Source organism: Camelus dromedarius, chromosome 19, assembly GCF_036321535.1.
Source record: "Camelus dromedarius isolate mCamDro1 chromosome 19, mCamDro1.pat, whole genome shotgun sequence".
Classification (NCBI taxonomy): Eukaryota; Metazoa; Chordata; class Mammalia; order Artiodactyla; family Camelidae; genus Camelus; species Camelus dromedarius.
In genome coordinates this window covers 26204001-26219452 of record NC_087454.1, presented here as the reverse complement: position 1 = coordinate 26219452, position 15452 = coordinate 26204001, and the positions used below count along the sequence as shown (strand labels likewise).

General features: G+C 52.5%; 2 protein-coding genes across 9 annotated transcripts in view; one reads left to right on the top strand and one right to left on the bottom strand.

Annotated features, from left to right (window-relative positions):
* MOCS1 (molybdenum cofactor synthesis 1) overlaps positions 1–4815 on the top strand; it is a 28150-nt gene extending 23335 nt beyond the window's left edge. For 2 of the 3 annotated variants that reach the window (XM_010977291.3, XM_064476467.1), the window contains exons 9-11: positions 814–934; positions 1360–1407; positions 3268–4815. In XM_010977291.3, coding sequence (XP_010975593.1) covers positions 814–934; positions 1360–1407; positions 3268–4028 — 930 coding nt within the window. In that variant the 3' untranslated portion in view covers positions 4029–4815. Of the gene's footprint in view, positions 1–813; positions 935–1359; positions 1423–3267 lie in introns of all 3 variants that reach the window. The other variant, XM_010977294.3, reaches the window with a different exon arrangement.
* Positions 4816–6193: 1378 nt separating this feature from the next.
* Positions 6194–15452, bottom strand: part of DAAM2 (dishevelled associated activator of morphogenesis 2) — a 104391-nt gene continuing 95132 nt past the window's right edge. For all 6 annotated transcript variants that reach the window (XM_064476461.1, XM_031434757.2, XM_031434759.2 and 3 more), the window contains 6 exons: positions 12042–12210; positions 11750–11857; positions 10770–10830; positions 9817–9948; positions 8582–8752; positions 6194–8315 (listed from right to left, as the gene is read on the bottom strand). In XM_064476461.1, the coding sequence (XP_064332531.1) occupies positions 8091–8315; positions 8582–8752; positions 9817–9948; positions 10770–10830; positions 11750–11857; positions 12042–12210 (866 nt within the window). In that variant the 3' untranslated portion in view covers positions 6194–8090. The remainder of the gene's footprint in view (positions 8316–8581; positions 8753–9816; positions 9949–10769; positions 10831–11749; positions 11858–12041; positions 12211–15452) is intronic.

Here is a 15452-nt window from a genome sequence, read left to right as displayed (position 1 = left end):
TCTAGGTATTCTGAATCTCTCTCCCCACCTGCTCCGCTTGACCGGAGGTGAGGCTAGCAGGGAGTGAGGAAGGGGGACTGACAGCACAGGGGAGTGGGGGTACCTTCCGCTTAGACTTCGTACGTATCTTCTTGTCTCTGTCCTTGGGCTTGTCACGCACGCTCCTGTCCCTGTGTACAGGCTGACACTTAGTAGATACTTTTTATGGTTTCGTGGGAGGAGCTGGGTATCCTGCTTTCCGGGACCGGGCCCTCCGGAGCTCCAAGCCTCTCACAGAAGCTGGGAGCATTGAGTCACCTTTGACCTCAGGATGCCGTCTCTGCTCTTCAGACCCCAGTCAGGGACCACAAACCGGAGCAGGTGCAGGGGCCAACCCAGAAGGCAGTGTCCAGGGATGAAGGGAGCAGGGGTGGGGGGCGGCCAGGACTCGCTCCCACTGACTGGGGTCCCTTCTCATGGCATTGAAGAGTGTTCCATGGGATGTCTTAGGAGGGAGTGTGGATCTGGATTTTGGTGTACTGTCCCTCTGTTGGCAGTTATTTAACTTTTTAAAGTACACCCTACACACTGAAAGGAAACCTGACCATAAGTCAGATGCAGGCCTTGGGATGTGAGTTTGCCTCCTACCCTTCCAGCCTGTCTGGCTCCTCTGTCTAGCACCTTCAGCTCCTCAGCAGGAAGTTGCTTTGAGTTTGACCAGCCAAGGGAGGCCTGGGCCCTCCTGCCCGGCCCAGCGGGGACTCTCAGGCTGGGGGCTGAGGCTCAGGACTGAGGGAGGCACGTTGTCCTCACCCCTACGGTGACCACCTCCAGGTCTGCCTCTTTGGAAACTCGGAAGTATCCCTGCGTGATCACCTGCGGGCGGGGGCCTCTGAGGAAGAGCTGCTGAGCATCATCGGGGCTGCCGTGGGCAGGAAGAAGCGGCAGCACGCAGGTGAGGAGGAAGGAAAGCCTGGCGGGTAAGCGAGACTCTGTTGTCTGTGCTCCCTGCCACTCCTGTCGGACCTCTAGACTTGGGGTACAGTGATGATTCCCTTCCTACAGGAAGAGACTGCACAGGAGGGGTCCCCAGGTTCTCTGGCTGTTTCACTGGGGGAAGAAGGGAGGAGGGGTGTCATCGCCTTTCTCATCCCACACTTTGTTCTCTGCCAGGGAGGGCAGGGTCCTGACATCCAAAGACTCACGGGCGACCCCGCCGTGTCCGGTTGGGGCTCTTTGTCAGGTGCACGGAGATGAGTGCGCATCCACGGGCTGTCATAGCGCTGTGTCCGTCGTCGTTTCAGTGACCTCTTCTCCCCACCCTCTTCCTCCCCCTCCTCTCCTGCTCTTCCCCTCCCTCCCCACTTCCCTCACCCCCAGGCATGTTCAACATTTCCCAGATGAAGAACCGGCCCATGATCCTCATCGGTGGGTGACCCATCAGTACGTAACCACGCACCCTTGTCATTGGGGGATCCTGCGGGTGGGGCCCCCGCCGTAAGGCACCCCCGGATCCTGCACTTCATCCTGCTGTCTCAGCATTTATCTTTTCTTACCCTTCAAGCCTTTACTGCTGCTTTTCTCCCTTCCATGGCTCTTCTCACTCTGGTGTCACAAAAATTGGGCTAGGAGTCCTCCAGGTTAATGATCACCATGTTAGTTGTTCCCTGAAAATGGAGCTTCTTGTTAAGACATAGAGATCTTGTCCTCAGCTCTTGAATCTCCCAGCTTGGATACAGTCACAGGCGCCCCTTCCCTTCTGTCCTGTGGGCCAGTCCATGCGTTTATCTGGACCATTAGGACTCACTGGTCCACCTGTTACTACGCTTCTGTGCCAGACAGAGCTTAGGCAGCTACTCATCTTCTCAGGGAGGAGGCAGCCAGGACCTCAGCTGCCTCATTCCTTACCTCCTGGGAACTTCCGTGCCCAGGATGTCTTGTATACATACGGCGCTTCCAAAAAAAAACCACACCTTTTTATAGAGCCATAAGCGGTCCCCAGCACTGGGGACCTCACTGGTACATGAGGAGCTTTAGGGATGCTGTTGCCCCCTGGCCCTTGCCCAGGCTGGAGCCGGGGAGGCCTCGCCCTCATGGCCAAAGTCAGATCTGAGCCCCTGAACTGTACCCTAGGCCAGAGAAAGCAGTGAGAGCAACTAGGGGAAGGGATTCTTTCCTCCAGCGCTCAGAGCAGAGTGCGCCCAGGGCCCTGAGGCAGGCACCGGGGCACGCAGCCACCCAGAGAAGGAAGGGCAGCGCACCGCAGTGTTCCAGCAGGGTGAAAGCTATCCCCTGCACCATCTTCGTTCTCCGTGGTGGGCCTCCACCAGGCCGACGTGGGTCAGGGAGTGGGGGATACCTTGATAACCCCCCAGAAGGAGGTTGTTGTACCTCTGACACTGACAAGGTAGGTGGCCCAGAGCGTGATGGGAAGCTGGAAGTTGAGAGACCTGTTTGCTTCATAAGGAATGATACTGCTCTCAAGGATGTAGAGTAACTAAACTCGTCTGATTTCCATAAAACCCACAGTCGCCTGGAACAGGGCCTCTTAGACTTCCACGTGCGTTAGAATCACTTAGGGGTCTTGTTACTTCAGATTCAGATTTGGAGGTCTGGGCTGGGATTCTGCGTCCCTGACAGCCCTCAGATGGTGGCAGTGCTGCTGGCCCCTGGACCACAGCTTTGAGTAAAAAGAGCCTACAAGGTTCCTAAGGGACCATTCCCCCCTGGACCATTGAATCAGCCTGTTGCTTTTTGTGCACTTCTGATGAGCTTAAGGCTTGAAAGACATTGCTTAAATAGATGAAGTATTTCCCTTAGTGTCTTGTCTATAAACTATATGATTACTCCTAGCCCTTCTCAGAGAATGTGAAGCTGAGAGTAACTAATTGGTAACAGGCTGAGGCCTCACTGTAGTTTTAAGAAGATGAAGGGACAGAGAGGTCATCTGATCCAGGCTTTGGTCTTCAGACCTTAGGTGTTTAAGAGAACTTTGACAACAAGAAAGTTGTGAGCAGGGGCACCCGAGTACCCCGACACCGCCACCGCAGGACAGGCAGAAGCTGTGGGACCCTTGCCCCATGTAACTCCTGGCGAGAAAGGCTGAAACTTGTATGCTGGGGAACCCCCTTTGTGTGTTTTCTATCTTCTCTTTCCTTGCTGTGCTGTTTGCTCTTCATTCTGCTTTTCCTGGTGTGAAAGGGAGAACTCGAGGTGGGGGTGAGACAGGAGGCGGGAAAAAGACCTACCTTAGACTGAATCTTCCTTCCCCTTTATTCTTCCTTCCAGAGTTATTTTTGACGCTCCAGGATTCCCCACCAGCCGTTCTGAGCATCTCCTTCAGGGATTCCCTCCATGTTCAGGGTCTGAGACACAGAGTGAGTCGCTCCCACCAGATGGTGACTTTGTGGGAAGGAGGCGGGGTCCCACAGACCCCTCTCCTGGCCCAGTGGTGGCTGGGAGCTGGCCTCCCTCAGAGACACTACAGTTCCCACCCAGACTCAGATGCCAACCCAAAGTGCCTTAGCCCAGAGCCCCAGGCTCCTGCCACACCCTCAGGACCTCTGCCAGCCTCAGGCCAACTAACCCATGTAGACACAGAAGGACGGGCGGCTATGGTGGATGTAGGCGGGAAGCCAGACACAGAGCGTGTGGCTGTGGCCTCAGCTGTAGTCCTCCTTGGGCCTGTGGCCTTCAGGCTCGTCCAGGAGAACCAGCTCAAGAAGGGGGATGCCCTGGTGGTAGCCCAGCTGGCTGGCGTCCAGGCGGCCAAGCTGACCAGCCAGCTGATTCCTCTGTGCCACCACGTGGCCCTGAGCCACGTCCAGGTGCGGCTGGAGCTGGACAGTGCACGCCAGGCCGTGGTGATCGAGGCATCTTGCCGGGCTCGGGGCCCCACTGGGGTGGAGATGGAGGCCCTGACCTCAGCTGCCGTGGCTGCCCTCACCCTGTACGACATGTGCAAGGCCGTCAGCAGGGACATAGTGTTGGAGGAGATCAAGCTCATTAGCAAGACTGGGGGTCAGCGGGGGGACTTCCGTAGGACTTAGAGCTCCTGGCCCAGCGAAGTCAAGAGATGGGATGCAATTTCAGCCAAGGGAAAGAAATGTCAAGTTCCTTTTAACCCCGTCACTGGTTACCTTCAACCGGTAGGAACTCAAGGTCAGCCTACCCCTCTACTGCTAGCTGACCTCCACTGACCTTTTTATTCAGAGAGGAAACTAGCAGGCCCTTCTGCCTTCCTGGACCCTGAGGTCATGGGAGGGGTCCGCAGCGAGCAAGGCTGGGTGACGGGAAATCCCATTGGGTGATTAGTGGACTCTGAGACACTCACTTTCAGAAGGTCGAGCCTGTGACTTCCACTTCTTGCTTGGGTTTTCTCTTCTCCTACTTCCTGGGAGAGTAAGGGCTCTCTAAGCAGAGGAAGCCACCCTGAGGAGCACAACTGGCACTGAAACTGGAGCACGGCCTCTGAGCAGCAACGCCCTTTCCCTGCCTCTCCACCAACCTCCTTTGAAAGAGCTGGTTCTCCCTTCTTATTGCCTGAGTCTGTGTCCCGTCAGACATGCGGGCTTTTGGTTTAACAGTCACACCATCCTGCCACCTCCTTTCTCTCCGCAACCCCAACCGCCCCACCCCCATCTTAAGCAGAATCCATTCACGTGGGCCACAGCCCTGAGGCCTCCTGACCAAGCGCACACCCCCACCTGCCCTGTGCACTGCCACCCTCCCACCCACCACCCACACCCCTTCATCCTGACACATCAGGGAAGGAAGAGCACTGAAGATGGCCTTCACCCTCCGCGCACAAAATAAAGCCACGATGCCAACTTTGGAGATGCAAGAATGAGGACTGTCTGTGCTGAGGGGTCCTGAGCTGCTATGATGTCAGGCCCACCCCCACCGGGGGGAAGAGAAGTAGGTGAGATGCTGGAGAGTCAAAGGGGCATATTCTGCGTGTACCCACCCCCACCCTTCCCCGTGGTGGGTGTACGAGTGCAGCATCACCAGTAACAGGTGGGCATGTCCAAAGCTGCTCCTCTCGCCAGCTGGTGGAGACCAGCAGCTGCAGTTAGAGGCTCCTGGCTTGCACATCCCCCAGCACTGACTGGACTTGCTGGCTTCTCGCAGGTGGGTAGGTTTCTCGGTTCTAGCCTCAGTCCCCCACCTGCCCACCCTCCCTGTGCCCTACACCCAGGTGTGCTGGCGAAGTGTTTAACGACCACCTCTTAGAAAAGCCACTTTCCAGTCTTAAGTACTCCCACCTTGGCTGATCTCAAGCTACCTTTTGACGTGCACTGGCTTGAGGACTCTTGCGCACCAACACACTCTTGGCTCTTCCTGCTTCCCGGCACAGCTCAAGTCCCCTCGTGGGAAGAAGGCGTAAGTTTCAAGGCAGGCTAGATGGGGGTGGTACGGATTTAATATTTTTTAGTATTACAATATATTCTTATGAAAAAAAGGTGCAGGCAGAAAGGGCACTGTGGATTTTGTACATGAGCCTCATTTGTCATCTGAAACAGTGGGTGAGAACAGCTGGGGCATGACGGTGGTAGACGTGAGGGGAGATGGCCGTGGCTCCCCCGGGTATGGAACTGGGATGGGGGTGGGGAGTGCCTGGACCAGATCCCTTCCCATCCACCCAGAGCATTTTTTCCTCCCACCGCCCTAAACACACCTTACTTCCAGCACACAGGAGGAGTGGGCTCTGCTGCTGAGAAGGGAACAGGTTGCATGAGGTTAACTGAATTTTACATTGGACAAAAAAAGCTGGAAAAATTAACCCAAAGGTAGTGGGGAAGGGCACCGGGGAACACAGGTAACAGGTGTAAACAGTAAGCAGATCAAGGACCAACTCAGCTGTTTCCAAGGCAACAGCCCTTCTTGCTGAGTCAGCCATGAGGGTCCATGGTCCAAGGCACTGTTGGAGGTCTGGCTACAGTGGCATTTGGTGTCAGAGCCACTGGCCAGAGCTAGAAAATAATAAATAGAGAAGGTAAAATCTTTAGAGGCGAAAAGCCTGAGCCCTGGAACAATACACGTGTCCTCTGTAAACAGTTAAACCAAACTGTGCTTTTCTGTATAGCCAACGTGTCTTGAGCGGCTTCCAGCTTTCTTCTTTCCTGGTGTGCATCCAGGTGGGAATGCTGGGGTTTGGACATGCCTGTTGGATAGAAATGGAGCCCTCCCCTGTTCCCTGCCCCTGCAGGTGAGGTTAACCTCAGCCTGGCCACTTTGGGAGAGGACCTTAGGAAGCCCTACCCATAACCTTCCCAACATCCCCACACCAGCTTCTCATGACGAGTGTACAGATGGGGAGAACAGCACTCCCTGGAGCTGCCCTTCCTGGAAGCCTTCACCTTGCCTTCACCTGGGTTCCAGGATGGCCTCTTCCCACCTGTCCCAGCCAGGCTTGCACTTGCTCCGAGCCCTCCCCCTTGAACCAACATACATGCTGGGCTCACCCATCCTGTGTTTCTTCCCCTGCAGCTACCATGCTCCCACCCCCAGGAAGCTGGTATAGGGAAAAGATAGGCAGCTGAAGAGTGGGCCCAGCCCAGCAGTCTGTCCATTGCCAGTAACCCTGAGCTGGAGGAGGTCAGAAGGTGAGAAACATAAAGGGAACAGTGGGGGGTGGGGGCGGGGGAAGAGGATGGAAGGGCAGGGAGCCGGGAGACAGGGAATCAGGCAAACCTTACAGAATGCAAGGCCAACTCTACGGGGGAAGAAATATACTGAAAATATGAGCCTTGATGGAGTTGACCTCACCACCTCCTTTTGCAAGAGAACATTTGTCTAGATACAGCCATCATCCTGTACCCCCACCCCCAAGGACAGCTCAAGGTAGACAGAACTTGGAAGCCAAGTTGAAGAACCAAATTTGGTACCAGAGATGGGGGACTGGAACCCCTTCAGCATTCCACTCTTGGCTCCTTTGGAAAGTGTATTCCCCCCTCCCCTGCTCTGGGCCTCCTGCCTTAGTGCCTCCCAGGAGACCCCCTTAGAAATGGCATATAACTGCAGAGGGCAGCTCTGGTCCAGGGGACCCTCTCAGGAATTGACACCCCAGGGCCAGATAACCCACGGTCTGAAGTGGTCTCTGGCAGGCTGGCCAGAGCAGGAGGTCACTGTGCCTTCTGCTCTGAAGCAGATGTCAGAGGAGTGTGAGGTCTGAGTAACAGTAAGTGGTAGACCAGGTACTCCCGGCCATTCAAGTGCTGCCCTCTGGTGAGGGGCTGTTCAGAACCCCCAGCCAGTGCTTGAGGTCACTGTCTCCCTTCGAGACAACTGTCTGGTTGTACAGGGTAGGGGTGGGAGCAGTGTTGTTGCAGGGTCCCTATGCCCAACATACAAGGTGTGGCAATGAATGGGTTTTTTCTTGAGCCCCTTCCCTTACCAGATTCATCAAGTACCAGAGAGTGCGCCGTAGTCATGGAAGCCCAAAGGTGGGTTTTCCAGGGTTCTGGATTAGCAGACAGGATGGATGGAAACGGCAGTAGGGAAGGAGGGGAGAGACTTAAGACATGCAAGAGGGCCAGAGGCCTCCTAGGAAATAAGCACTCTGTCCTGATGACTTGGTCCCTGCATCAGCCTCCCTGCATTCTTTTCTCCTGGAACACATCTAGCTAGAATATATAATGCCCCTTCCATCCAATAGGAAACTTTGTCGTGTTCCATTATGCCTACTCTTGAGAGATGGGATCCTGGATGCCCCCGCCTTGGCCCACCCCATCGCTCCCATGGCACGGGAAATCTGGACAAGGTCTTAGACCTCTCTCCAGTCTAGATCTGGAGCATTTCTATGCCAGAATATGGATGGCCATGCTTTGGATTGGGGTACAAGACCCCTTCAGCTGGGGCTGGCCAAGGGTGTCCAAGTCAGCCTCAGAGAGCGACCCCTGGGAGCTGGGGTGCAGAAAGAATGGGAAGAGATGAGGGGGAGCTCCTTCAGGTGGGGAGACACCTGGTCCTGCCACACACAGCCCCAACCCCAGGACCCAGCCCAGGGCTCTAAACCGAGCACCAAACTGTTTAAGTACCACAGCCTCCTCCGCTCAGCCCCTCCGGGCCCATCCCTGTCTCCCGGTCTCTCGCGTGGCCAGTCCCCCAAGTCAATAATTTAGCCTGTTGATGGCCCGCTCCCTGGTGGCTTCTAGGGCCTGGCTCCCTGATCGCTTGCGGCTGCGTTTGAGCTTGCACAAGTCCTTGTCGAAAACTTCACCGGAGCGCAGGGCCGACACCAGGTCATCAAACTCGCCGCCCTCCTCCAGTGCGCTGCCCGCCGCATGCACCTTCCGCTGCCGCTGCCACCGCTCCCGCTCCCGCTGCTCCTTCAGCTGAAGGGCGGAAGGAGGGAGCGTGAGGCAGGCGTCCCAGAGTAGCCACCCCCAGCTCCTCTTTCCAGACACAGGGCACATGCCTTCCAACGGGGCTGACTCCTGGGCTGGGCTTGGTTTAACAACCTGCCACACCTCCATCCTTCCCGGGACAGCCCACCTCACTCTCCCCTCGGGCCAGGAAGACCATTCTCTCTCCAAGATAGCAGTTAGTGCCCCAGCCCTCAGGGTCGCACACACCCCAGCCCCCAGCAGCACCGTCTCACCATAGCCTCCATGCGCGCCCTCCGCTCCTCCTCCTCCCTCCTCTTCCTCATGGCCTCCAGATCCTGCCGGGCCTCCGAGAAGGCCTGCAGGAAGGTGTCAAAGATGCCGAAGAATTCATCTGGCTGCATCTTGCTGTCATGCTCCCCAAAGTGCATCAGGGCCTTGGAGAACTGTCGGAGAGAAGGGTTGGTGGAGAGCCCCTCCCCCTCGAGCACAGCCAGAGCAGAGCTTATCCAAGGTGGGGGACCTTGGGCTTGGGGATGCAGGGCTAGAGAGAGGGACACCCCACTGTCATCGGGGTCAGGACAAGGCTGAAGGAAAGACTGGAGGCAGACACCTGGGAAGGTGGGGGATCCATTATCCCCTTACCTGCCCCTCCTTCCCCTGCCCCTCCCCCCCTCCCCCCCCCCCAGTAAAGATGAGAAGGTTCTCAAGTTCCTAGAGACAGGCTGCCCAGAGCTGCCTCTGAGTGTTACAGTGTAGGCCTGGGATCAGGAGCTACAGACCTGAGAAGCACTTCCTAAGGTCAAGAACTGCCTGGTCAGAACTCAAAAGGACATCAGACCATCTAGTTATTGGGCTTGTTATTTAACCCCTTTGTGCCTCCGTTTTCTCATCTGTAAAATGGGACTGATAACCTACTTCATAGCATCGTGAGATGTAGAGTACAAGCTACGTGCCAGGCTCTTACTGAGAGCTACCATCTCTAATTCAACCCATTCAAAATCCTCTAAGGGAGCCCTCACTAAAATGTGCTCCATGGACCAGAAGCGTGGGTGTCTCCTGGGAGCTGGTTAGAAAGGCTGAATCTCAGGCCCCAGCCCTCCTGAATGAGAACCCCCTTCTTACTAAGACTCCCACAGCTGGGGTCCAGGGGCATGCCAGCATGAGCAGCAGAAGAGGCAGAGCAACTGAGACTGAAGCTGGGCTGCAGTTAGGATTCTAACACAGGTTGGGCTAAGACTGCTGGGCAACCTGGGGCAAGTTATTTAACCTCTCTGGACCTCAGTGCACACATCTGTAGAATGTAAGGTAGGTGGCGAGACAGAACATGGAAAACACTTAACCTGGTACCTGACACATGATCAATGGACCGTGACCTTTGCAACAGAGTTGCCGTTGCTTTGGTTGTAGGAGTGAGGAACCCATTTCTCCTCAAGGCTGTGTGCCTCGGGGCCATCTGTGGTGGGATTAGTGAAGTTGGAGGGGGGTGGGGTCTTGGGGGGGCCCTCACCTTGGCCCTGGCTTCGTTGAGCTGGTCCTCCAGCTCTGAGAAGCTGAAGCTGGAGACCGTGATGAAGTCACTCATGACTGGGACAAACTTGTCATTCGGGTCTCGCACCTGCCGCTTCTGATATTCCAGCTCCTGAGGAGGGAGAAACAGGTGCTGGTCAGACCAGAACCAGACAGGAGCCAGGAATTCCGAGGGTCACCACCTCCCCCACCCTTCTTGCCAGCCACAGGACACGGAGCCTTCCTTTGGGAGAGGGAACACCCTGATCTCAACTTCTAAGAGTGGCAAAGATGGTGAGCATTATCAACCAGTCTGCTGGGCTCTAGCCTTCCCTCGCCCCCACGGCCATCTTCCTTTAGATCCTTGCTACCCAAAGTGTGGTCTGTGACCGGAAGCAGCAGCATCTGGGAAGTTTTAAGAAATCCAGACGCTCAGGCCCCACCTGGAATTAGAAGCCCCATTTTAAGAAGACTCTCAGGTGATGCGTGCAGATTAAAGAGTGAGATGCAGTTCTAATTCTCCCGGTTGATGTGATGCTTCTGGTCCATGGACCACATTTTGGGTAGTGCTTTTAAAAGGCTATAAATTAGAAATCATCCTCCCACCACTGCCCCCCTGGCAACAGAAGGTTCTTTCTCATACTCAACCTTGATCCTCTTTCCCATCCATTTGAATCAAACTTAAGCATATGGACCATTTATCATTCATTCTACCCCAATACAGTGACATGTCTACAGTCTAAAATGGACGTCCCCTCTGCAAGAGTCTAAATTTAAGCCTTGAATAATCCAGTTATCCTTTCCTCAGAGCTGACTCTGCTCGAGGCTGGGCCCACTGTGCCAGCTGTTCTGTCACCCCAGCCAGGAGCATCTGCATCTGGGGGTCCACCCTCTGACCCAGCGACAGGCAGCACCACCCCCTCTAACCCAGGTAGATACAGACGATGAACTCACCACCTCGACCGCTCTGAGGCCCCTCCTGAGGTTGCCCACTTCCTTCTCCAGCTCTGCCAGGCTGTGGGGGGACACAGAGGGAGAGGAGCTGGGGGTAGTTCAGGGCAGTGCCAACCCCAGTGGCCTTGGGTGCCAGTGGACTTGGGTTCCAGCCCTGCTTTGGCCATTGGCATGTGGCCCTGGCATGTCACTTTCCCTCTGTGATCTGGTGGTGCTTCTTTAAAATAATAGGTGAAACTTACGTTCTCTAGATCCTTCCAGATCAGAAATGTCATGCTGTATACTAGAAGGTTTCTAACCCATGGCCTCTGGCTTGTGTTATTTTTTATTACCCTCAGGTAATGCTTATATGCTCTCAACGTGGTACCTTGGGTGCAGTAAGCATTTAATGTGTTAGCCATTTACGTCTGCGTCCCTGCTTCTATTGGAGATGCTTCTATCAGCCTAAGTATGTTCAGATCTGACTTCTTGTCTGTAGCAATGTCATTGGTGCTCTGCCCGTATCTCCTTGGACCATCCACTGCGGGGCACAGCCCTGACTTCTAACCACTGTTTTTTCTGGGGGCCAGAGCCCCCTCTGTCTGTACGCATGGCCAGAGTTAAGTTCCCCGACCCTAGACTGACAGGAGATGGTGTGTGATATCCCAAGGGGCAAGGGAGGTGGACAAGTGGAGTGAGTGTCCTCCACGATTGCCCAGACACCCCTGGAGAGATTAAGCTCTGACTGCCCACAGTGGGAATTGGCTTAACAGTGCTCCCCTTGGGCGTTCGTCCTATCCCTGGTCACCTCCCCATTCCCGTCGGAGTTTCCTGGGAGAATCTCTGAAATGAGGATTTGCGAGCAAACAGCGTCTGTTCGGTTCTCCCAGAACAAACCCTGAGCCACACTGTTCATTCCTAGTCAGCTCAGAGTAGCCCTGAAGGAGGAAATGAGAGTGTGCATGAGCTCAGGGAGAAGGAAGCCTCAGAGGGACCCTCACTTGACTTTGGCGGCGTCTGGAAGATGCTGCAGCTCCGAGGGCATGTTCAGGATGTCAGGGAAATGCTTCTCCAGGATCATAATCAGGTAGTGAAGCAGAGAGATATTTCTGTGGGTGAAAGTCAGGTCAGGGTTAGTACAGGGCCAAGGAAACTGAGAAGGAGGGTCGGGGGAAACTGGGGTGAGGTGTTAGGGAAAGGTGACAAATTCTGGATTGGAAATAGAGGAGTGCGGAGGAGGGGGAAGGCTAGAGCAGGGTGAGCTGGGGGCTACGGAAGCAGGCCAGGTCCCACCTGTCAATGCTAGACTTGGTGTCGGCGATCTTGTTGAGGCTGGCCACCCGGAACCCGTAGGCGCCCCCACGCTGCCCTTTGTTCATGAAGTTGCCGATGGCCAGGACGACTTCTAGCATCTGCCTTAGGCGCTTGCTGCGGATCAGCTCCCGGGAGGCCAGCAGGATGGCTGGGGGAGGTGGGACAGGTGAGAGCCCTGCAAACACTGGGCCCTTGAACCCAAGGCTGAGGCCACCACAAAGTCCAGGAAAGGGGTGGTCAAGTGTCTTCTGCTTCCGAGGGGCAGAGACTACCCCCTTCCCTGTGTCCCAGCAGAGGATGGCCCCCATACGGTCTGCCTCCAGAGGAAGCAGACAGACTCGCCTAAAGCCAATTTACCAAATAGCCCTTTCTCAAGATGTGCCAACTCTTCCTAAGACTGTATTTGAGAATGTATCTTTCCTTGCATATAAAGATTATGAATGTATTCTTTTTATGGATAGATGCAAGAATATACAACTTTTTACTTTTTTAAACCTAGTGATTAAAATTTTAAATTTCAGCATTTTACATATACTATGGGACTGTTTCTGCCTCTTTTGAGGTGCTGAGTTTACTGATTTTCTTGGAAAGAAAAAATGAAGAGTTTGGGATTAACAGATACACATTACTATATATATAAAATGGGTAAACAACAGGGACCTACTGTATATAGCCCAGGGAACTATATTTAATTTCTTATAATAACATATAATGAAAAAATCTGAAAAAAAGTATATGTATAACTGAATCACTTTGCTATGCATGTGAAACTAACATTGTAAATCAACTATAGTTTAATAAACAAAATTTTTTTAAAATTGTTTTTCAAAAAGAATCAGGTAAAGAATAAAAAGAAAAATATAATTAGGAATGAAAATAGAAAATTGATGTAATACCATTTTACCTCTTGAATGGTTGAAACATTTAAGGATAGTTTGTCCACTGAATTAGGAAAAAAAATTCCGTCAATTAAAACATACCATCAATTGCAATGTTTTTATATTTTTGTTCTGTAAGATGATGGTGTTCTTTACAGTTGGTTTCTTACTTAGATTTGATTAAATAGGATACTTGACAGCCTGTTGAATATCATTTAAACTTTTTTCCCAACCTTCAGGCATTTAAAAACTACCTCCCCACAACAATGCCTTAAATGATAACCTTTGTTGGAAATACTAAGGCTCACAGCAACCACAGTGTCAGTAGTTCATTCTGATGTGAGTGCTCTGGTCCTTCCCCAGCTTTATGCATTTATGGTGGATGTGCTCAGTTGGGATACAAACCCTACACTGAAAAACTGGCTCTAGTTATGAACTATGACTTGATTATTAAATGTGGTGATAAGGAGACCAAACCATTGTATTATGATCTTTGGCTTATGCCAAAGTGAACACTCCTTAAGAGGCTGCTATAAAGAAAAAATGAGAACTAGTAAACTAAAAGTTCACAAAAATGTTCAAAAGCAATTAAAATAAGTAAGTAATTATTAAAAAATAAGCTGTAAAAAGTAAATAAGGCTTGTCAGTAGCTTTTAAAATTGAACATATGCATATTCTAAGACCTAACAGCTGCATTACTCTTGGGTTTTTGAAGGGTTTCTAGTTTGCTTTTTTTTTTTTTAAATTGCAAATAGATTAGTTAAGTATGGTATATTCATATAATGGAATAAAATGCAGCACTGAAAATAAATACCCCACTACTGCCTGTAACAATGGGGTAACTTACAACCATCGTGCTGCACAAAAGACGGGCATAAAGTTATTCGTACTATATTATTCCATTTATAGAAAGTTACAGACAGACAAAAACTTTAGAGAGGAGGGAGTAATGGTTGAAGGGCAAAATATCTGAGAGGGGGACATGGAGAAGGGCTTCAGGGGACTGGAAGCATTCCATCTCTCGAGCTGGGTGTTGATTATATAGGTGTGCTCACTTCATGATAGTTCATGAAGTAGGACCCTTAGGGTTTGTGTACTTTTCTGTATGCATATTTCAATAACAAAATTTTTTAAAGTAAACTACTTACGAATGTATATTGCTTGGGATAGTTTTTCTAAGGTTGATCTGCTATTCGAAAAATTTGCAAAGGAATCCTGAAAATGCTAAAATGTTGGCAAAACAGGAAATGACAAGAGTTCAGAGGAAATCAGTGTAAATGGGAAAAACCCCATAGGCAGGGCAGACATACTAGATATATTCATCAGAATGATATATTCATGAATATATTCAAAGGAGTATGTTTACATTGGAAGCCACAGTCATCTTGATACTCAGTGAACGTATTCGTAATGAGAATCGGTAAATCTGGTATATTCAACGATGAACATTTCATGAGAAGAATATATTCATAGGACAATTGGTAAATTTGTCAGATTTGATGAATTGGCTTTTGGCAGATTAACCCAGAGGCCCTGCCTGGGGACAGAGGGGCAGTGGGGGCCGGTGTCCAGAGCTCTTGCACCAGCTGGGATAAGCCAAAGCTTAGCTCTTCCCGGAGCGTTTCCTGGGAGACCCAGGAGGAGGAACATGAGCCCTAAATCCCACGCAATCCTCATGCCTCCACCCCTAGTCAAGCCCCCTGAACTGATTCTGTAAAATACAACTTCAGCCACATCCTTCCAACTCCTGGAGGGAAGAGCCCTCCAGACCATTGGAGAACAGCGGCCGTTGCTACAGCAGAGCGACTGTTCCTTTCCTCAGTAGGTTATGCCATCCCGAACCTGTCTCACTCTTGCTGAGCTCGAGATTAAAGGGTGGCTCCTTCCTGAGCATCTGCTGACCCAAGACACAAAAATCTTGAGTATGTGTCTTGGGCTGAACCCCTTTATCCATGCCTCGTGCCCCAAGGCAATCAGCAGCAGGACAAAGAAAGTTGTGCGAAAGTAAGGATTCACCCATCACCAGGGCAGAGGTGCCATCAGACCTGAGACCTGCAGAGTCACTGCTCAAGTCTTTCCTCCTCCCTCAGGCGCATTATCTATGATCACACACAGCCTGCAGTTGCCCGTGTCCGTGCACGTGTATGTGTACCCAGATTACAGAGAATGTCTGCCTCTAGCTCTGTCGTGCCCTGCCCTACCCCCAGAACCCTCCCAAAGCAGCTCGTCAAACTCCAGGAAGGACCATTCTCGGGACTGGGCATCCCAGGGAGTGCCGGCTGGCTGGGTGTCCAGCAGAGGGGGCCCATGCTCTGCTCTGCCCCTCGCCTGTGCCCCCAGCAACCTGGACACAGGCTCTCCTGTCCCACTCTTCTGATCCTGTTCTTGCCACAAATGAACCTCACAACCTCTCCTGCTTCTCCCCCTCCTGGGTCCTCATGGCTGCCTACACTCCTGACCACCTGCCTTTCCCCCAGTTCCCTGCCTGCATCCTCTGCCATCTCCACAGGCA